We start from the raw sequence: 23,735 nt of genomic DNA, 5'->3' as shown, positions 1-23,735 counted from the left end.
TGCAGAGTAAGATCTTCATTTCAGGTGCAATTCACTGCGTGATGCAGATGCATTGTGAGGTGAGCGAGCATGCTGGAGTTGCACACTATGTGCCTATAACAAAGGGCACACAGCTCTCCATGGGATATTGTTTTCCCTGTGTGCAGCTCTCAGTAAGTGTCACCCATTGCTACCCTACCAGTCAGCATATATGCCAGTATTAATCAGGTTTGTTTCTAGAAGTGAGATACACACAGCAATAATATTTCATGCATTAGGTATAATACTGTGAGTACTAGTCTGGACTCCTGTTCCGAAAATGGACCAAATCAATCAATTCAATTATTATCCTAAAATGCTAAGCTAAACAAACAACAGAAAACAAGCAAGTCGTGATTTTCTAAACCTAATTGTTTGTGAATAACGGCTGCTCTCCCCACCCAAAGGTTCAACTGTAGCTGTGTTTTGAGTAATGGAAACACACTGCAAATTGGCTTAATGCAACAGTGATTCAATAAAATACAGCAAACAAAGCATTGTGGTCTGGGGAGATTTCTGGCTACAGGAAGAAAAACGCTCCGAAATGATCTTGCAAAAAATGCTATCCTAGCGGATTTTTAAAGTTTACCAGTGCAGTGCAAAACCAGAGAAGAGATACCGCAACAAGTGTTTGCCCCGATCTCTTAAATGTAGGCCAGTAAAACTGAAGGAGAGAAAAATGATATCCTGGAGTGGTTTTCACACACACACCTGCAGCAGCTATAAGCTTCCAGGAAGTATAGAAGGCAACAATATATCATGCCAGCCCAGATGCATAAGTATTGAACAATGGTGCCCTTTTTCATAATGCATGATGATATGTCATAGGTTGAAACTACATGATGGCATCACAATATGGTTGGGAACTGGTTAAATACACAAGTCATCTTCATATTAATCAAATATGATCTCTGGATGTGGTCATGTTTGTACATGTACATGCATCCCATGTTCTCTCAAACTATATTGGCCAGATGGGTGAGGATACTCAAATACTGGGACATATGTTTCAAGACTGTTAGTGAGGTACATTTGCATTTCTTCACCGCCTGGCTGATGGTAGTAGTATTGGACAAACCTGTATTCATGGTTTACATCAAAAGTCAGTGCACAAAAAACAGCTTTTTCCTCTGGGATACTCTGTGTACTGCAAGCAGCACCATGGACAGCATCTCATTCAAAGTAATCTCATGTCGATTTTTATGGGAAAAAGAGTGGCTGTAAATGCTCATTGATTCATCTAATAAAACAGCTGAGTGGATGCCTAACAACCATTATTACAGATAGTCACAATAACGTTTAGTCTACTACATAAAACATTATGCATAGCGCATAACAAAAGTAATGTTTTTCATATTTCTACCATTGAATCAACTGATGGCTTGACATATTAAAGTGTTGTCAGGATTCACATTACCACCTGAATTTACCAACCTTTTGCCACCTCTGCTGTTCGGCTCATTTTCTGAATTCAGTTTTGGCTGATTTAAAACAGTAGATGTTGAGCTATTGGTGTGGGAAATTGCACCAACGAAGCTTAAAAAACATGTTTAAGTGTGCATTACCTCTTGAACTATATTTAGGGTCCGAGCGACTGACGTAGTTTATATTTACATTGATATTTACAGTTTGGAACGAACTCTGCTCATTAGATATGAGAAGCTTGATACCCCTTCCATGTCTGTCAATACAATGCAAAACTACAGCCAACAGCTAGTAAGCTTAGCATAAAGACCTGGAAACAGCTATAGTCTGGCTCTATCTATGAGATCAAAATCCACCAGAACTTCTAAAGCAGTAACCAGTGATGGGCATCCCTAAATATAACATATCCATGAAGTGTTGGTTCACACATGTGGAACGAGATTCCCAAAATACTGCACCATTCTTTTAATATCTCTTTGTTTACTGAGAGGCTTAATACTATTCATACATTTACCAGTGAGCGTAGACACGTAAACGTTACACAAAGCATGGCTCAATATAGAATAGTACAACTAAAGTTGCAGCATACTCTTCAGTGAGTTATGTGTGGGGAAATAAATGTAGACCAAAATTACAGACCAAAATGAAATTGCCTACACTTAACGCATAAAAATAACGCTTGTGTAGAAATATAACATCGCACTTTAAATACATTCATGAGAGTATATGCTACAGGTTAAGCAGAGCTGTTATTGTATGAAACCACATGAGTATGGCGTACTTTATCGATGTGCATTGAAATTGCGCTGTTAATAGAATAATTGAAAATATACGTTTTTCAAGGAAGTATATTGTAGGGCATGACATATCATACACGCATATATTCCGTTAATGCTTATAGTCTCGGTGCAAGAGGCTGGGATTTATCTTTACTATATAACTAAGACGTATGGGAGCAACGTACGTCACTCCCCTCGGCATATCAACCACTGTCCGTTGCATGCGCCCAGCACAGCACCACAGAGGACGTCGGGATCGCATCCCTCCTCAACGCGAAATGCTTTGCGAACAGAATATAACTCGAGCAATCCTCCCCGATTCCGTACGTTTCGGCGAGGAGGCATTCACATGCGCAGGCATACAAGCGGGCTAAAGAACTCCTCGGAAAAGTGGGAAGGTAATTCTAGGTGGAGAGAGTGCCCGCGTCGAGCATGGTCTATGGTAAGGAGAACATCACAAAGAGCCAACATCTGTAACTTTGGGATTGTCTTGTAAAGGCGCTATTTTTTTTTTGACTGGAGACCCTGGGATATTCTTTGTGTAAACATGCCTGTGAGAAGAGGTCACGTTGCGCCACAAAACACATTCCTTGGAATGATTATTCGGAAATTCGAGGGAGAGAGTAAGTATCTTCTTGTTTTACAATTGATGCTACCTGATGTACTACAAAATAAATGTTTTGACAAATTAACAATAATAAGGCAGAAACGATGAATGTCATTCATGACATGTAAGGTCCTTTGGTGGAGAACAAAAAAATCCCATTAAAAACATTTTATGAGAATACAAATGTTTTTTTTATAGGAATAAAAGCATTTTTTTTATTAGCATGGCTTTCTTTCAAAATAAATGCAAACCAAAGACCTTGGCTGAATGTTGAGTTTTATGAGATTTGCTGAACAAAATCATCATTGCTTATTTTGTTGTCCAGTGTCAGTGAACTTAATCAACTGCATGGCTGATTGTTTTTATATGTGACCTGACACCATGCTCTGATGTCAGATATACCATACCAGTTCACAATGCATACTTTTTCTTTACACGTAGACCGGAAATTTGTGATAGCCAACGCCAGGGTGGAGAACTGTGCAATTATCTACTGCAACGACGGCTTCTGTGAGATGACAGGCTTCTCTCGACCGGACATCATGCAGAAGCCATGCACCTGCGACTTCCTCCACGGCAACCTGTCGGACAAGGAGGCCATCAGCCAGGTGGCCCAAGCTGTGTTTGGGTCCGAGGAGCGCAAGGTGGAGATCACCTACTACCGTAAGGATGGTGAGTAAGTAACCTAGTGCGACAGTGTGGCTGTCCAGAATGCCCGAAAGCCAAAAGGGTCTTTTGTTGCGTGTTGCTCCTGAGAAAGCACCGACTCCACCTCTTCATTTTGTCCATCACTCCCTGATGTGGCCTATCAGCCTGTTCCCAACCAGCCAGACTCAGTTACAAGATGTGTTTCAGATTATTACCCCTGACAGAGGAAAACGGAGTTGGCAGTTAGCTCTAAAATAACCCCTAGTGTAAATGTAAGCCAAAAATATTTATGTCATATGGTTGGTGAAAGTAAATATAGACTCACTTTACATCAGCAGGTTTCTGAATACGTATTTGAAAAGAATATCCTCGTAAATCAAAACATCAACATATAATCTAAACAGAAAACAACAGATGCTGCATATAACAGCCACCTTTAATCAATCACATCAGAAAAATGTTGTGGCTGTGTGGTGTGAAAACGGTGAGTTATTAGTTTTTGGTTGTATGCATTACAGAAGAGGTGTATAACACCGTTTTGGCACCTGCCAGGATTCACAGCGTCATGTGCCTGAATGACACAGGAAAGTCTGGCTGCGAAATTGATGGTGTGGACCTTTTAGTTTGGGATTGAACAGAAAAAGGAGGAAGGAGTAGGTGAGATGTTAAGAGATCCACAGTTGTTGTGCTTTGATGGACAGAGTGAGGGCGGTATGAGACAGAGCTCACCTGCTGTCTTGTAAAGTTTACAATGTTCTCTGACGTTATCGAAAATATATCGGCTCCAATTTAAACACACTCACAATGTATTTGAGATCCATGGCGCATTTAGCCACATGGTGGTTTGCAGTCTCAGTAGACATGCGCATCAATCCCCTAATCTGTAAATTGCTGTACATGTGGTAGACTACAGCATTGCCAGTTTTGCAAAAAAAAACATGCTCTCCCTTTAATGCTAGACTGGTGTTTGTCATTCATTTTTTGCCAATCCTAGTCCCAGCATGAATGGTGTGCTGCAGAGAAAGCAATCCTGAGTCAGAGAGTATTAATACGATGTTACCACTCAGTGGCATAAATCCCAGGATTGACCATCACCTGCTCTGCTCTCACATGAGGTGTTTATGTCAACATGACATAGCTGTACAGAGCCAAACCAAAAGAACTCCTTTAAAGATAACATTTGTGTTTGTATGCATCTTATTGTTAACTCATATTGTGTACTCTGTAACTACTTCCAACGAGTCTAAGGTGGAAAATAAGATACATAATATTGTATTTAATCATAAGGAGCCATGGCTTTAATTTTTAATTGTGAGCTTGATTTGATTCTAGGCCATGGATTCATGTTTGATCTACCATCAGAAGCCATGCACTATTTTTTGTTTGATGTTTTTTGCCAATCAGAAAGAAACCAAGAGCCAGCTGCTACACTGCTGAAATAGATTGTTTCAGAAACCTGCAAGACAATTACACAAAACACTCCAGGGTCTGTTTGTGAAGGCATGAGCAGCTTGGTTTTTGACAAGTAGGATTTTAAAGCAACTTCATTCATCCTCCCATTTTACACCCATATGCCGCACTTCATCGAAGCATCATGTGCCTGTAATGTTTAAAGTGTGGCGGATTAGAGCTACAGAAACCTTCCGACAGAATCGTTGCTCTGTCTCTTCACAATCCTCCCCGGTGTGCATCGCAGCTTCCAGACACAACTCTTAATACTCCTCGGAGGAATTTACAGGAGCCTGTGTGCTCATGAATAAAGATGTCAAGGCTGACAAGTGCAGTGACTGGGAATGAGCGGCTTACAGCGTAAATGCATTAAACTGGTATGGAGGGACACAGTCCACATGCTCCCTCTGCCATGGGGGAATGAAAGATTCATGACATCCTTGAGAGGGATGGCCATATTGATTTAAGTCGCTCTACAAATTGAAGCTGATGAGTTTGAAATAGATGTATTCCATGTCTCCTCTCCTGACTGTATTTCAAGTTATCAGTCCTCATGCAAATCACTTAATCCCTTCCATTTTCCATGCACCTACTGTACGTCCCAAATCTCAAAGGCATTTTAAAAAAGAATATAAAATAAATCAGTTCAGATATGTTACCACTATTCCCAGTTCAATTCACCCTGATTTTTCACACCGAGGATGCAGTCACACTAAACACTGGTTAAATTATGATCTATGGACATGCCTTACATGCTATAGTTGTATGAGTAATCCCAATAGGACATTGTGTAGTTTGTTTTTCCTCTCCCATCAATAACTACAGGGAAAAAAAGTAAGGTTTGGGATTTGAGGAAGCCGTGTGACATCAGGAGCAACAAAGCTTTGGCTTTTTTCACTAAAAAGGCTAAAAGTTAAGCTGCTTATGTGTATGCTTAAAAAGTAGTGGAACAATGGGGGCCATGGGAGCGCAGCCTAGGCCTTCAGTATGAGGACATTTTCATTTTTGTGAACAACCAAGGCGGGTTGTGAGAGAAGATACCACAGACAAAGTCCTCCTCCAGTGATGATACATAATCAACGAGACAAATGTCTTCCCTGGATGGCTTTGTAAAGCTATCCTTTTCCACAGGGTGTAATAATACTTTGTACCTGAATGAGTTCTAACAAAAGGAAGCTGACACCGTGCAGAGACAAGTTAAATGGATAATGGCTACATAACAGTGGCAGCTTAGCTAACCGTGCTGAATGATCTGGGACATGTGGTATGCGTGGGTGCAGGGTTTCATAGGTGACTCCCCACAGAGGGGACTGAAGGGCCGTGTACCCCTGCTGAGGGTTTAGGCAGGGATGCCTACAGTGCACAAGGTGTGCTGTAGGACTCTTGGGTAACCACTCTCCAAAAGCGCACATCCATTTTTCATCACACTCAGCCCTCTGTGCCGTCTCGCAGTATGAGGTGAAACACATGCAGAGCTTTCCTCATTATGTTTCATCTGTTTGATTAAAATCTGCTTGTCCAGCTAGATGTAGCAAATTAAAAAAAGCCTAGTAGGGATTTCCATCTTTCTGCAATGGAAAGTGTAGATAGCATGCTATAACGTATACTCAAAGACATGACATGGTGTTATTAGAGAGACATTTGCATATGTATTGTAATGGATGGTTTGCTGCCATTGTTTCATTACTTTTTAATTACGATGTAAAACAGGTTTATTGGTAGCGAGGAGGAGCAGATGGAGCATTGAACGCGAGTCCAGGTCTAACTTTGCATTAGACAGGAATGTTCATCCACAGGCTATTTTTATCTCATGGGATGCTTGTACTGGTGGTGGTGATCTAATTAATATTGCTCTCCATACCATCTGTGTTTTTCTCTTAATTAGTCACTGTATGCATCCATTGCATTCAATCCACCAACATTTGCACCAAATTAAAGAGAATAATAGATCAGGGAGCAATATATCATGAATTGATAAATGTAAACACAAACTAAATGTAGTTTGAGCCGGAACTGCTAGTTATCGCTGATGGCATTTGAGACACTGATTGAAGATGAAATTAGGCCAGGCTCTGTAGCTTGCAGCACTCCCACTGAGGCGAGATGTTGCCACAAGGCCCAAGGACTCTAAACAAAGGGTTAGCTTGCATGGCCTCTCCCTACATGCCCTAGTCCCGATTGGCTATGCCCCAGTAACGTTGCGTATTGGCCTAAGCAGAATAGCCCTGAACAAGAAACATGTCAGATTTCATTATACAAGACGTACTGCCAGGCAGTGGTCTTTGGCTGTACTGTTTAAAAGCTCTAGTTGTAGATAGTACATCGGTAGAAAGATACAAAAACAAAAATCAGCGCTCAACAATTTTAGTCCTGTTTCTCCCTAAAGCAGATCAATTGATGCAGATTAATATGAAGCCTCAATACATCAATGGAATAGCAGGGTTCAAATAAGAAATAGCTTCTCTTTTTTAAATAAGATTAAAAATGTACAGCGGTACTTGCACTACTACATAAATACAACCAGTACTACTGTACGTATTTATGTATCTTTAAGACATCTAACAGTTTCACCACAACTCTGTTTAACCTGTGAGTAAGTGATTATTGTCAGAGTGTCCAAAGGATCACTTGATTATGCAGCAATCTCTAAATAATTGATGATGGAAATAGAATCTACAGTAATGAAATTTCCATTATGAAAAGGGAGCTAGTCTTTTTACTAGTCTTAGTACACTGTCCCATCATTAAAGCAGGTGTTAATAACATTTCTTGGCTCGCAGGGAAACACTCTACCTAAAGGTCAGGGAATTAATGGCACTCACCAGTACAAACTGCTCTACTGCCAATGATGTTAACCATGTCCAGCAGCTATGGCCACGTTTGATGATATCATGTTGTCGTGCTGTGTTGACTGATGTAGAAGAGCAAGGTTGGATAGCCTGAAAACTAAGTGTTCAGTAGTTTTCAGTAGCACGCTACAGCTTACATGTATTAATATATATCGGGGTCAGAAGTTAACCATGTCAAATGCAAAGGTTGAAAGAGGATTCCAAAGAGCTTGTTAGATGGTACAGTGGAGATAGAGTTCAAAGCACATGCACATGGACAAAACATCTCCGCATTTTGACAAGACATATGTCACATTTAGGGAAATAGAGCGTTGCAAATAAATAAAACATAAGCCAATTAAAACAATTCACCAATTTGAAAAATACATATTACAGCATGCCTAAAAATAGAGCACGTACAGAAAACACATGTAGAAACGCCACACGTTGTACATAACAAATGTACAAAACAACAAAACGAAGTAGGGACACGAGAAATAGACACACATTTGATGTTGGATACAGCATGTCCACAGCTTTTTTCACTAGCCGCAATTTTGTCGTTGGGAATTTACATTTTATTTGATTAAAACTGACTATGGTTAGGTCCAATTTGATTGAAACAAGATTTACAACCCGTATAAATGTAAATGTCCACCGTAAACAACCAAATCAAGACTACTTAAATTGCACATAAAAACACTACACTCTGCGTCCACTGGTCCAGGACTGCCCACCTTCACCCCAGATCTCAGCAGCACAGGTCAAGAGTGTGTGATGAGTCACCAGAATATTTACTAATTGGGATATCAGATGTAGAAGCTAAACAAAAATGATATAAAATCTATACATTTTAAAGGTGGTAAATTCGGTATTCAGAGCATTAACATAGGAGGAACTTTTGTCTATTTAAAGATATATCGAGGAGTAGTGTCTACTTGAGCAGAGAATGAAGTCACTCTACCTCTCTGTGTGTTGTAATCCAAACTTCTCTGTTAAAAAACTAATTTAAAGAGAGTTAAATGCCTTGCGGACAGGGGCCATAGCCAGACATTGGTTTACCAGTTCTTACAGAGAGGTAAGTATCGTATGAACCACCCTATGCTCGAACATGGTCAATTATGGCCAATCTGTGACTAGCACAGAAGTTTACAAGCACCATTCAGGCTCAGATCAGGCAGGTCGTTCCTCCCAATCGGTCCCCTCAACGTTTCTCCATTGCTGCCCATGTACCCCTTTGCACTATGCTACCTTGTGAGTCCAAGAAGGCTGGCTACTCCGAGCTGGTGTTTGGTGCATAAGCACAAGCAACAGTCAGAGATTCTTCTTAAAGACCCACAGTCACATAGAGTCAACTATCTTGTTGCCAGGGAGAGCTTAAACACAGCAGGGCTCAGCTCGGGGCTCATGAGTATCCTCTGGTTTGAATATCCAGTGTATGCCGTTGTCATAGTCAACAACATGCTCTAGCTGCAAGGTTTTGTCTGCCAAGGCCGTTAGTTAGTCAACAGGAAACATCACAGATAGGATCCATTTCATCTGTTTTTAATCACAGTATTCTATGGCTTGACTTGAAATGCATATGGTTGATTTAATTGTACCATAACATAATGTTAGGGAATGACATTTGGTTCAGATTATATTATAGATTTTGATGTACATGTCAATTAAACAATTTTGAATACACATAAAGGTATTCATGGAATGCTATGGATCTCAGTTAGTAATACTAATGAATAAACTGAATAAGGTTTATTGGAATAAGCAAAATGAAAAAAAGGGCTTTGGGTTTAGATAATTTCCCCCACCAAAAATAGCATCAGTACGCTCTTGAACTTTGGTGGAAGTCAAGAAGAAGATGAATAACACAGTTGTTCCCAAATCAATGGCTGGGGCCGTCTTTCTTCAGGTCATGAATAGCTCTGTTGATCATATGACTTACCACCACGGATTTTAGCTGGAGAAAAGAAAAGCGCTCCTTGTTTTATACACAAAAAATTCCCTTTGTTTCGGAGGATAAGAGCAAGTTTACAAAATCATAAATAATGTAGTGTTGAGAAGATAATATACCAGAGCAGTTGTAAAGAAGCTTTCCTTTGATCCATTTTTGTTAGAGGTGACATTCAGCAGGAGAGCGGATGAGAGGGGACCCCCCATGGCTTAGCCTTTAAGCATGACCATTGTTTTCCCATCTGGTAAGGTAAACTCTAGTGCAGAAATATTTCTGCTGAATTTACCATCATGGCTGTAAACAGAGCATAGTTTTAATGTATAGTATATCTCTGTAATCACGTAATATAAATATTCAGTGTATTACTCGTTTTTCAGATGGGGGATTTTAGAGCTTATTGTTATTTATTTATTATTTCATAATTTGTGCAGCATTTCATTAACATTTAACATTTTCACATGTAATATAAACATCCTTAAGACAATTATTATGTTTGCATAGAACTATGTAGCAGGGAAAACCTAATGCTGTCACATGTATTTATGCCCTCAGCATTATTTTCTCTAGCAATATATTTTTATGTATATGCTCATTGCTGCATTCAGTAAACTTAAGCAATTCATATTCAATGCATGGGTTATTGTACAATTCAGAAAATTTAAGAAATTCCCTGACAGAGAGCTAAATGAAGATCTAGTTGTATTTCGAGTTGTAGCAGGGGGGAGCTCGTCACCAGGTCCGGTAGCCAGCCGGGCCTTAACACGTCGTGCACAGCCAAAAAAAGACCACATATACAGTATACTGTGTTTATCATTATCTTATCTCAATGGACATGGACTTTTTGGGGTTATTTTTTATATACATAAGTACATACTGACATACATATATACTGTATATATATATATATGAGTAGAATACAGTTAGTCTATTAAGGATGGGGCAAGGTAAGAGGAAAAGTGTAAAATTAAAGTAAAGTAAAATTGAAGGCATAGCCTGTAAAAATGCTATAACACTTTGAAATATCATATTATCATATTGTCACCTTCCTAAAATAATGGCCCAAATCATTTTTTCAGGTTTTTCAGAAAACACAAAAAACTTGACCAAATGTAATAGGGGTGCACAAGCTGCCTCTAGACACTGCACAACAGGCATACTGTAATACCGGTCAAATGATGTTATGATTACTAATATTATGTTCAAATTAGATTTTCATTGACAAAAAATGCTAATTAAATTGCTTGCTTAAATGCTAGCTTCAAAATGCCATCTTGAAAAGCTTGTAAAATTGCCTAAAGTCACATTGTATTTTGACTTAGGCAAACTAAAATGGCCTAAGTCACACTCTTGACATAGGGCGTTATTCTATAGGGGTAGAATCTGTTCAACTGAGGATGTAGGCGATTTTACCAGAGGTTTTAATAGGCAAGAAAATATTTTGTGTCAAAAAATGACTTTTTGGCCATTATTTTAGGAAGGTGACGATAACAAACTCTTAGACAAAACAAGAAGAAGAGCAGGAAACCAAGTGATAGGGAATATAACAGAAGTAGAATGTTATATAGAGTATATATTCTATGTGACATACTGTATGTACCAAATACTTACTCATATTAAAGAAACTGAAACCACAAATTATAAATCATATAGCACATCCCGTTATTTACTTTCTTTAATGTTGTTGATTCATTGAAAAGAGTGGAACACTTCAGCACATCAGGTCATAGTAACAAAAGACTGTCATATTTTTGTGCAATTATTTTGCTGATCTGTCAGTTTATGACATACTCTTTCATAGGAGAAGATTATGGCTATTTCTTCCACACATTCCTTCATTGAAATATCATCTTTAATTGCCCAGTGATGCAACACTGGACAACATTGAAAAATGTTGTTGTTAACAAAAAAAGATGTAATTTGCACATTCTGGTTGAAAGAAAAATAAAAGAATGTGTGGTTAGAGACTAAACATTAGAAATATGGTCAATATGTTGTTCATAGAAATCTATACTCAAAACTTGCACTGATCTTCTACTTTACAGCACAACATACCCAGGCGCCCATGACAAGATGTCTGGCGTATAGACCTGCTGGTCTTATTATCCACATACAGCACATACTCATGCTATTCACATTAATTCACAGGATACTGTTGAAACATTCTACCTGTATTCTCAAATACTGTTCATTTGAAATCACATGATCATATTTTCAGTGGTGACAATGCAGCATCACGACTGTGATTTGATGCAGAAATCCTTCCAACAGAACTCTGGCATGTTGAGGCAGACCAAGCTTGTTATATTTAGTCAGACTGCAAGTCTACTGCTAATGAATGCTGCTGGCAGGGTGTCTGTGGGCCCTGCAGAGATTACAGTGAACACTGGTAATATGTGTCCTCTGTGAGTAGGAGCAACACACCACGCCAGACAGAAGGACAGACAGACCTATATAGAAAGTTAGTATAGACATTTTAATTGCATAGACCAGATAACTAATATAACTAAATATAGTCTAAATATATTATATAAAAACTTTAGTTTTTGAATATATATATACAATGTGTGCTGGGTATTTTCAAGATAGCTTCCTCCTACACCAGAGATGGTCACTGTGATATTGTATGTCAGCCTGGTTTTAGGTGTTACTGTGTTGCTGTTTAGGGTCCAGTGAGTAGCTATAGTTGCATTGGTGGGCAGTTGTGCCCTCAGGCATCAATAGCTTCCACTCTCAGCTATAACCAGTTCAGCTGATAAATTGGTATATTCTGGGCTCAAGACTAAGTTTAGATCATGGATTGTTTTCTGCTTCACTGCCTCACACAATGCTCGGTTTCAGTGATTGTTCCTATGAGCCCACTGCAATCCTCTAAATTGCCTGTATTCTGGGCTGCCTGTGATCTATTCTACTAAACCCTGCTCTCTGCACCATGCTGTGGCTCTCGCATTATATTTGTCCAGGTCCTGCTATCATTTCCATGCTATGTATTGCTCATTAAAATACAAGCAGTGCATCTATATGGAACATGCACACATGAACACACTTATTTTTTTTTTATTTGACTTCTTTAACCCCTGGGCATACTTATTTTATCTATCTGTACTATTTAATTTGCTCTGACATGCAGGCGTTGACCTTTAAATTGGATCAACTCTGTTTTCCCAACATTTATATGAAACCAGAGGGAGGTGTCAGTCATTTTTAGATTTCTGTTTAATAAAAATTCTAAATAATGGCCTCTAAAATGACTTGCTGATTGCAATACTTGTTCATAAATTTCCCTTAAGCATGATGGGGATTTTTTTTCTCTAATTTTAGGTCAAATAAAGACATCTTGGGACATACTTTTACCCTTTTAGAGATGACTGGCAGAAGGATAAAAAGGATTCCACTTTTTGGCGCTGACTGACACTTTGCTTCTCTTTCAGGGTCTGACTTCCTGTGTAACATTCACATTATCCCTGTGAAAAATGAAGAGGGCATGGTGATGATGTTTATCTTAAATTTTGATTACATCGCGGATGAGGAAAGTGACCAATCCACAGAGAAGATAAGCCCAACATCCCCTACAAAGTCAGATCATAGTGAGTATTGTTTATTTATTTTTATTTATTTTGCACAATTCAAACAATAAAACAAAAAATCATAACAGAAAATGAATATCACAGTGCAGGAAGAGACAAACAGCCAACTGGGCTTATTTGAAGCCTCCACCTATATAATATTTAAAATTTTACAAAATTACAAACATAAATTGAAATATGCCATTCCTTCCTTACTATGTTATAAATATACCTGGAAAGGGATTGTTACAGAGAGAGACTATTTTTTTTGTCTTTGTTGATGTGGCATTTTTGTGCAATACTGTTGCTATATTTTGTGCCTATTTGTATTTATTTTTTACCTTAAGTTGATTGTAATTCTGTGTGTTAGGAGGACCAAGCAAAATAAGCTTTTTGCTGTGCATATGACAGTAAAAATATCTTGAATCTTGAATTTGAATTAGTTGAAATTTCATTTTCATCCCAAACCAGTATTCTCTAGATAAAAACTTCTTTCATGATCAAAGCTAAAAGAAAATCCTGATATGATGCTGTGACAAAGAATTATGCATGGCATGGCATGTGTCATTAATTTATCAGATGTTCTCTCTTTTTTTCCCCCTCCAAATTAAGCTGGTGCGCATTTTGTGAAATGGCACTATTCCTAAAAAAAAAGTTAAATAAAAATACATCTGTTAGACACTAATTGGGCACTAGAGATTTGTATTTTATTTCCTGAGATGCTCCTCCAAAAATGTTGCGAGCTTCTATTAGTATTCCACAAAAGTATGCATTATTTAAGTTGCCAGTACAAAGCGGTTTACATGCACAATGATGGAATGCACTGTGTGCATGCAGGGAATGAGCGGTCTGCTGACATAACCTTATCTTGTTGAAAATGTTCAATTATTTATTTGTTTTATGTCTTTTGGGAGAACAGCATATATATAGCATTTTTGATTTGGATGTGTGTCAGTAGGTGTACATGTCAGTGAGACGTTCCAGCTCCTCTCTGATTGGAGGCACTGAGCATCCTTCTCTGACCGCAGCTCAGCTATCCACTTCCCTCAGCATAAATTCCTCCAGGACACTGCCATTTGACTTGTGCTGTACTGTGTGTATGAGTGTATGTTAGTTTGTGCATGGATGCATATGTGTGTGTGAGCGAGTGTCCGTTGCCCGTTACCAACATTGCTAATCAGAGTTGATTGCTTGTGAGCGTGCTACAGCGAGGGGGCCTGTGTGTAGATGGGGTAGAAAGAAATATGATGTGACATTTGATTGGAAAGAGTCTTGACTACATGCACACATCACACTTTAAGTATGACCTTACTATTGTCTTTATCTTTGAGCAGCCCTTAGATAACGCCAGGGCATAAAAGTGGAATTTTACGCAATATTGGGTTTGACGAAAGACTCATGCTAATGATTTAGCTCTGGTGCTGCATACTATTGGACTATATTATATGCACATACTGTATTGTATTTTTTATTTCCACACCATATTCAGTGTTTCTTAAAATGTGTATGGAAAATTAATGTAATCAACAGCGTTTTAGACCATGGAAACAAAAACTTGAAAAAAATTACCAGGTTTGTCAGGTCTTTATAGCACAATGGCATGACTGCTTCATGGGAAGAGGAAGGACTTGGACATGTCACTGCTTTCAAAAAAGAAATTCAGTTATTGTTTAGGGATTTACCTGAATTGATCAGGGAGAATACTCCCAAAAAAGCCATACATTTTGGTGTAGCAGCCTGTTAGAAGTGATTTTTGGACATTGGGGAGCTAATTATGATCTTCTGTTGACAGCAGGCAAAAAGCCCTCAGGTATTAACTCGCACAATATTGAGCCTGGAATGAGAGTAATCCCTCTTTCCCTGACCTGCCATCTAGAACACATCATTCAGCAACTTCAACATGCCTGCTCGGCCCAAAACCAGAGACAATATACTTGCAATTTACTCATCAGAAAGATACACTGTTCGGTGGACAGATACTTTTTTCCACTGTTCAATCCACACCATTAGAATATGGTATCTTTAAAAATAGAGGCGCAGATACGCCTGTTTCTTTTAATATGAAAATCCACTTCAAGCTCTTTACAGATGTTCAAGCTCCTCATCATATTCCTTAGAGTGAGCACATACACCCTGTGAAGGGAAGTTATTTTGGCTGGTTGTATCCACAATCTCATACTCTGAAATACTACCCATCACTTGTGAGCATAGCTGAGGGCTGGAAAATATATCAACCGCTAAATCATGAACTTCACCTTCAGACTCAGCTCATCTTTTTCACCACAAAAGACCATGTCACTGCTAAGGTTGCATTGATTGCCTTCTTTCTCTTGTAAACAAGACCCTGAGATACTTTAACTCGCTTACAGCTCAAAGCGCAAAATCCACTGTTTTTCAGCAAAGTACAATGATTTGGAGATGCGTATTCTTATCTCCTTTACATTTGCAAATTGTCTCAGTAACAAGAATAAACATAGACTATTTTGGGAAAGACAGGTTCACATGTTTCCGTCAGTATTAGGCAAAATCCAAATATCTGACATAATTTCCCTATTTCCTTCTATCTGAGATATGCATCACTTTGTGTTTTAGCATGCTAAAATTTGCTCATTAGCAATAAGTACAGCAGAGGCTAATGTCTGTGTTGCAGGTAATTGTTGACAGATTTCACTGCAAAAACAAATGTCAACTTCATGTTGGTGCTAGAGGTAAAGTCAGGGGACCATCAAAGTTAGTAGGCTCCAAACTTCGGGGACCATGATCTCATGTACACAATTTCAAGACAATTATTTCATGAGTTGCTGAGATTTCTTAGTCTGCAGCTACCAGCTCTGACAACAAACATCACCTAATAAGGTTGATAGTGCTAGACCTTTCCATACCACAATATGTTATATAGGTATTAAATACACATTCAGCAAGAGCAAGAGTCAAGAGCCTTGATGACAGTCTCCCTGCAGAGAAGAGACAGGATGGTTGTCCATATCTTTTGCCAGCTCAGTATGTCATTAGGTTCCTCTCCAGGAAACTTGAGTGTCATGGCTCTATTGTAAGCTGCTATAGTTGTAACATCAGCACATTTGGCCAGGGAATGGAAACAGATGGCAATGACTGTATGTAAGGCGGCTGCTGAGAGATGGGTGCCTCACGATAGAGGCAGAGTTCACTTTCACCTTCCTTCTATTGTTAATGAGACAAAACTGTCCCAAGAGGTCATTAACATTGGTGACTGTGTCCCTTGTGAAAATGTGTTTTTGTGTTGTTTGTTTTTGTTTTTGTTGTTTTTGAAGCATAATAGATTGATTGTGCAATCTGCCTTTTAACATGCTAATGGTAACTGAATGGAGATGATTTGACAAAAGCACATCTGTTTTGATCTGTCTTAATTTTCATAGTGTAAGTGCACTGATCTGCTAACTGTTTACCACTAGAGAATAGAATCTTCCACTAAACATTGTTTCGTTAATTAAAAGACATGAAGCTTCAGTTACAAAAAGTCTTGCAGAATTTATAGAAATTTGATCCCCTGCTTGTCTGGGGACAAACTCAACATGGACATCTTATAAAAGATTAATTTGAAAATAACATGGAGGCCTGCACAGTTGAGAAACCAGAGCCCGAATTTGTTCATTTCATTATTTATGAGTGGACATGTTTCAGAACCTGACGTTCTCAACGTTGAACTTTAATAATAATAATACTTTTAGAATGAATTAGTCTTTAATAATAATAAATTATCATTTAGCTAAGAAAAGGAGGTTGGTTCTCCTAGTTCCACTTTCATGACCTTTGTAATTGATAAAAATGGATTTGTAAATTGAGTATTTTATCAGTTCTAAATTACAATACAAGTATTTTTTATATTTCAGTTTCCGTTTTCACATGTTGTTGGCAGAATAACCTTGTTATCCTTTCATGGCTTTCATTATGTAAACAATTTACTTTGGGATGTTTATAGTTTTCGGTGCTTTCTCATAATCTTTCTTTTTTTAGGGAGGAGTAGATTCGTCCGCTTCCGCCAGGCCGCTTTGAGCCTAATGAATACCAAGCAATCTCTTCCGCAAGAGGACCCAGATGCTGTGTTAGTGGACCCGCCCAAAGAGAATGAGGGCTCAGTGGCCCTGCAGAGCTTCCCTTCACCCACCAAGAGCATTTGCAGTCCCATTGAGACCAATGACACGCATGGACTCATAGACTCAAGCCACCAATCTTCCCAGGCTAACGTCGGCCCCGAACCACTTGGCCATTCGTCCCCTAAACACCTCTGGGATAATTTGTACCAAACAGAGCCACACCAATCTTCCACCACCCTCTCAAACACCTTCCCCAGAGGCAGCATCAACAGCATGAGGCGAGCCTCATCTGTCCATGAAATGGAGGTCTACAGCTCAAATTCCCAAAGCATATTCAAGGATCGTCATACCGGTGAAGGTATGTACAGAAATACAGTATGTAAGTAGAGCTTACCGCTCCAGCAGAAATTGGTGTAAAGAGCCCAGCTGGTCCATCCATCACATTATGATGGAGTTTGCATTAGAATGCAGACTAGTGTTAATTCAACCATATGACACTTGGGTTAGCAGTACACTCATTACAAATGTAGTCTTTATATTATTGTATATTTATATTAAGACACAACATTTGTAGACAGGCACACTTTACTTATCTTTACTATTATTTGTTCTTAAATATATATATCGGTTTCCTAAAATGTTTCTTCTTTAGTTGCTTTAGTTTCTTCTTTAGTCCACAAAACGCTTCCTTTGACAATGTCCCAGGTAAACGTGTATTTTTGCCCATGACTCAGTGCTGTTCTGGAGCATGACTTTCAAGAAAGGCAATCAGTATAAATGCTCTTCACAGATCCACTTTTGCTGGATCAGTTAAGTGGGCTGACTCCACTTAATTATGAGAAATGATGTTTTCTTAAAACAACGTTGTGATTTTGTCACATCAGCCTCGTATCAGCTTGCATCATGCACTAATCAAAGCATTGCTTTTAGACTAACCTGCATGAATGTATACTTGTATTATCTGATAATGTTGTAGTTCTGCTGATTAGCTATTCTTACAAACTATGCAAGGTCAAATCCTGAATAATTTCAAAGCCATGTACCAACACTATGTTGTGTTACTTAACACTTACTCTTTATTCAACAGCGCTCTGTTGCCACAAATGGCATAAAAAGTCAATTTAGCTTTTCACTATCAGCTGATGCCAGAATATATTAGTCAATGGTGCTATGTACGTATAGTCTGTTTCTACAGTACAGCTGGCTACACCAATGCATCTACAGTATCTACAAAGGAGTATTATGTCACACTATCACCAAAACATAAAAATAAGGTGAAGCATGCCTTTTAATATTTGTTAAGTCTAAAAACCATCACCCTTATTCCATTAATGTATTTACTGTATCTGTTTAAGCTCTGCTCACTACATTGAGTGAGCAGACTGACCATCAGATGGTAGCAGCTTGGGTTGTTACTGACACATGTGCAAGCCTATCAACATACATTTGAGGTATTGTGTATAGGATAAGTTTACCAAGGGTACTAATGTGACTGTTATTTGTTCTAAACCACCAGGTGCTTTTAATCATGTGAAGCCCAGTCTGCTTGGCTCTACCTCTGATTCTAACATCAATAAGTATAGCACCATCCACAAGATCCCTCTGATTGCACTCAATTTCTCTGAGGGGATTGACAAGAAGACTCATTCTCCGCCAACTCCCGAGACAACCATCATAGCACCAAAGGTCAAAGACAGAACTCACAATGTCACAGAAAAAGTCACGCAGGTGAGTCGGTATGTTCCAGTTTGTTTAAGATTGCAGTACCATAGGCAAACTGTTTAACCACCATCATAACGCCTAGGGTTTGATTCTCAAAAATCCTTGGTTCTGTATTTCAAAGAACACAATTGGCTGTGTTTGATGGGTGGTAGCTGGCTGTGATTATGTCTTCATCACTGCACTGACTCAAATGTAGTCATTTAATGGGGTACCTTGAAGGTAGGGATAGCGTGGTACTCTGATACACAGCACATGTGACAGCTTGCTGGTGAAATTTCCTGCTGGCAGGTGGAAAAAATACAGCTTGTGATCCCATAGTTCACAGAGGTACCATCCAGGTCAGTGGAGGAGAGACATTAACCCTCGAACACAATCGCTCAGGTGATTTTCACCCGAGTGATTGTGGTTACGTTATTTTCATTGTGTTGCTTTTGTCTGAGTTGTGTGGGTCCTTGTGTAGCTTCATGCTGCTCACTGACGTTATTGAAGGTAGGCATGTCTCTCTGCTCCAATCCCTGTTTTTTTAACAGGCATGTGTTCGGGTGATTTTCATCCGACATTAGTGATAGAGGGTGAAAAGAATTCGGCTGGACATTACCATTGCAGGGAGACTTTTCCTTCACAGAACAAGGCTCACATGTCCCAGGAACGGGTGGACCAAAGAACAAGTTCATAGTTCCATTATTTATATTTTTAATCATGTTTTATTGACGATTCCCTAATTTTTCACCAGATTTTGAGCCTTTTTTAGGGTCCCCCATGATACCTGTTTTTCGTTTTATGAGGAGTTCTATAGGGTTACATAAAATAAGAGTACTTCAATTTGCCTTGTATTGTTGTATTTTAATATATTTTGATGAGAAGTATATTCTATCAGGTACATTATATCGGGTGAAATATCCCCGACGTTAGTGATGGTGTTACTATTTTTAACGTTAGTGTTCTAGAGTTAAGGACAGGAGTGAAGGGTAATTAGACGTTCCTACCTGCAGAGGAAGTGAGGATAATATTGAGGGGGAAAATGGGAAAATGAATTCTCATCAACATCAACTAAGAGTAGTATTTTCAGGAAGGGAGAGAAAGGACATCCCAAGGACATTCATATTTTTACTTGCAAGCCTTCTACAGGGATTCAGTTTCTTTCTCAAGGACAATGCAGCAGGACTAACACTTCCTGTCATAGGGACTATCTAGTCACTCAATTCCCTGTTGACAAGACCAGCTGATGCCAGCTTGTCAAGGACAGCTAAGAGTGCAGGCATCCAACTCAATATTGATTAATGAATGCCTATGTTTCACCTGAATAGGCATTCAATAAAAAGGTCAAAATCATTGGATAGTTTTAATCATCCTGACAAATAATTTTGTTCAGTACAAATTGCAATTAAAACTGTGTGAAAGTCACTACAGCAGAACAGCAATACAGCTATGTTTTCATAATGTTTGCAACTATTAAAAGATATTAGGTTCCTCCTGGGCCTCTCTTGTGCTTAACAGATTTTACTCATTCATAAATAAAGACGAACCATCAACATGATTAACCTTAGATTTACTAACTGGGGTACCAAGGTATACTATTTGTCATATCTCACAGGTGCTTTATTCTATCATTCTAGAAAAAAATGACTTCCTGTCATTTTTTTCTCTGTTTTAATTAGTGCATTCTAAACCACCCTTTTGTATACCGATGTATTTGGTCCAAAAGCAATGGGAAAAACATGTTTTTGATCTATGTAACTGTTTATTGACGTACTGTCTGCCATGCGTCCTAATTTATAATATCCCATACTATCAGGGGCAAGTGTGCCAGTCATTTTGAAGGAGGCAGACACAGATGCAGCGGACACAGATTTCCTCATGTGCTCTGTCTATTTTAGTCTCCCACAATATGCAAATGACCTGTCACTTTCATAAAATTAAATAATAATTCCTCCCCAGGGACCCCAATTGGTAGTCTTCGTATGTTTATGATGTTGGTAGGATGAGAGTGAAATACTCTCCCTCCCTGCTGACGTTTGTTTGGAGTTTGGAGACATCGCTGAGACGGGAAAACTGCATCTACTTCCTGACTGCTAGCATTGGGAAATCTATAATGCATGTTGTGAGGATAGGGGAATGTGCTGAAATTAATAGAGAGACCCGGCGCCCTTATCCTCGCTCCTGCACTATCCCTCTTTGTCTGCCACTGCTTATTAAGGCAAAAACAGGGGGCGGCTTGGCTTTTCTTGGCATGCTGAATAATTTATAATCCAGTCAAAGTTCATTCATATTGGAAAATTAAAACAGGTTTTTGTTTACCAAAATATTTGTATACAAATATCTATCAGCAAAATTTGAACTGCTCTTCTCTAATTTATCGTTCGTACAGTAAAGTACTTTAACTTAGAACGTGTAACAAGTGAGCGTCAGTCAGATTATTTATGGGGCAATCTACTTGTCATCCTGGAGTGGCTGCCTTTACCTATTACTGTTGGACTGCAGAGCACTTACCTTTGTGTGTCACAGTTGCTGTTAAATCAGTCCTCGAAGGCTTTAAACTGGTTAAATTACCTAGTGGGCCTCAGCAATAATGATCATAAGAATTAAGTACTTGAAGGTGTCTTTAATCAAACTGTCAGAAGGATTATCAACAATGAAAAACACTATCAACCTCAATTAAGATTTTGTTTCAGTGATCCCATTTAATTAAGATGTTGATCCACAATACATTGCAGTGACATTTAAAAGTGTCATAGCATAATCGGATGGTATCCCTGATTGATCTGAACCTCTCTTTCCACTCCCCCAGGTCCTGTCACTCGGAGCTGATGTCCTACCAGAGTACAAACTCCAGACAGCCCGCATTGACAAGTTCACCATCCTTCACTACAGCCCCTTTAAAGCTGTGTGGGACTGGCTGATCCTGCTGCTGGTCATCTACACAGCAATCCTCACTCCCTACTCTGCTGCTTTTCTTCTCAATGACACAGAGGAATCGAAGAGGCGTGAATGCGGATACTCCTGCAGCCCTCTTAATGTAGTGGATTTAATGGTGGACATCATGTTCATCATCGACATCCTCATAAACTTCAGGACCACTTACGTAAACCTGAACGAGGAGGTCGTCAGCGATCCAGCTAAGATAGCAATCCATTACTTTAAAGGCTGGTTCCTTATCGACATGGTGGCGGCAATCCCCTTTGACCTTCTCATCTTTGGCTCAGGATCAGATGAGGTATGTTATCTCTAAAGCATATAGTTTTTACCTAGGAAGCTTTTCTGCACATCAACCCGGTCATGCTTGCCCTGTTATCCATTTACTAAGTCCAGAGTTGTACCCCTGGGCCACTAGTAAAGCCTGAATCTTTCAGTTTCGGCTTTGAAAGGATTACTTTAGATTGCATGTTTTTTCATACTTTTTTCTCTATTTTTTTGAATGGTCCTCATTCTAGAATCCATTTACACGGATTAATGGCTTACCAAATGGAAATCAATGAGGAGCAGGCCAACAGGGCTGTGTGCACAGCTTACATGCAGATGTGAGATGGCCATTGGTAGGCTGGATGCCAGGCCTGCTGGCTTGTTTGTTGGGAGGATATGTCCCCTCAGGCCCGAGATCCACTTCAGTGCTTTACTGTGCTTTGTAGGCACTCCATTACACCCGAAAAGCTCCTGATTATAAACCATAATCATCTTTTCAGTCATGGCTGCTGCTGCTGCTGAGTCAGTTCAGTGAATCACAACAAATCTGAAAGAAAATGGATGTTTTTTTTCTCCCACAAGACAGTTTAACAAAGAAATCACAAAAGAGTTCTGGCAAATTTGCTCATAAAGTTGTGAGTAAAACATATTATCTTTTGCCTCTGGGAAATCAATGCAAACTGGTTTACATTATAATGAATAATAGTAAATAGTACAATAGTAGATACATTGCTTTCAGTTAACCAGCATGGTCTTAATAATTTTCAGCAACGTCCCACTCAACGGCATTCTCATTCAGAAAATAAGAAACAACTGTGACAGTGGCAGATGGTTTTCACAAAGCTCTTTAATTTAGCAGCTTAACAAGAGAGTGTTAACCTACTAGCGCTTGAGTAAAACTGTTGGTTGGAGCAGAGAATATATTTGAAATAGATTTCAAGCAATTTCTTGTTGTTTTCAATCAATGTCTTGTTGTTTTTAAAACTATTTAGTCTTCCCACAAGATTGAACATCCTGGGAGGGGCATTATGCAAAATTGACACCACGTAGGGTTTTGTTAATAATGCTAATGATTATAATAGAAACAGGAAAACAAAAGATGTATTTCAAGCTGTTTTATTGTGAATGCGATCGGAAAGAAGTGTAGTGCTTTGTCCCAACTTGAACCCCCTAAATGTTTTTCCCATTAGAGAGGAACAGGGAGAGAGAGAGGGGAGGGGGGTATTTTAATATATCAAGCTGTTCATATATTTATATTTATACCCCGGCTGTGAAACAGACTTTTATTAAGATCAGTTGAGGTGAAGACAAAATACAGATTTGTTCATCAAACTCTGCAATTATACATGTACATATACCTCAAATGTATGGTAGTGTGGGCCTTTAAATGCATATTTATGGCTAACATACCAACACACTGATCTGATCTTAGAGTTTCCAATATGCAAATCGTATACAAGAAGGCTACAATGAATTAGTAGACTCAAAGCCA

General features: G+C 38.9%; 1 protein-coding gene across 1 annotated transcript in view; it reads left to right on the top strand.

The window, feature by feature from the left end:
* Positions 1 to 2,769: 2,769 nt before the first annotated feature.
* Positions 2,770 to 23,735, top strand: part of kcnh7 (potassium voltage-gated channel subfamily H member 7) — a gene marked incomplete at both ends in the record, with an annotated part of 32,383 nt that continues 11,417 nt past the window's right edge. Inside the window, 6 exons of the mRNA XM_079231134.1 lie at positions 2,770 to 2,845; positions 3,271 to 3,501; positions 13,134 to 13,289; positions 17,262 to 17,699; positions 18,858 to 19,069; positions 21,852 to 22,277. Of these exons, the coding sequence (XP_079087260.1) occupies positions 2,770 to 2,845; positions 3,271 to 3,501; positions 13,134 to 13,289; positions 17,262 to 17,699; positions 18,858 to 19,069; positions 21,852 to 22,277 (1,539 nt within the window). The remainder of the gene's footprint in view (positions 2,846 to 3,270; positions 3,502 to 13,133; positions 13,290 to 17,261; positions 17,700 to 18,857; positions 19,070 to 21,851; positions 22,278 to 23,735) is intronic.

This window comes from Taurulus bubalis, assembly GCF_910589615.1.
Source record: "Taurulus bubalis genome assembly, chromosome: 15".
In the NCBI taxonomy this organism is placed as follows: Eukaryota; Metazoa; Chordata; class Actinopteri; order Perciformes; family Cottidae; genus Taurulus; species Taurulus bubalis.
The sequence above is the reverse complement of the archived record's forward strand: the minus strand, read 5'-3'. Positions and strand labels throughout refer to the sequence as shown.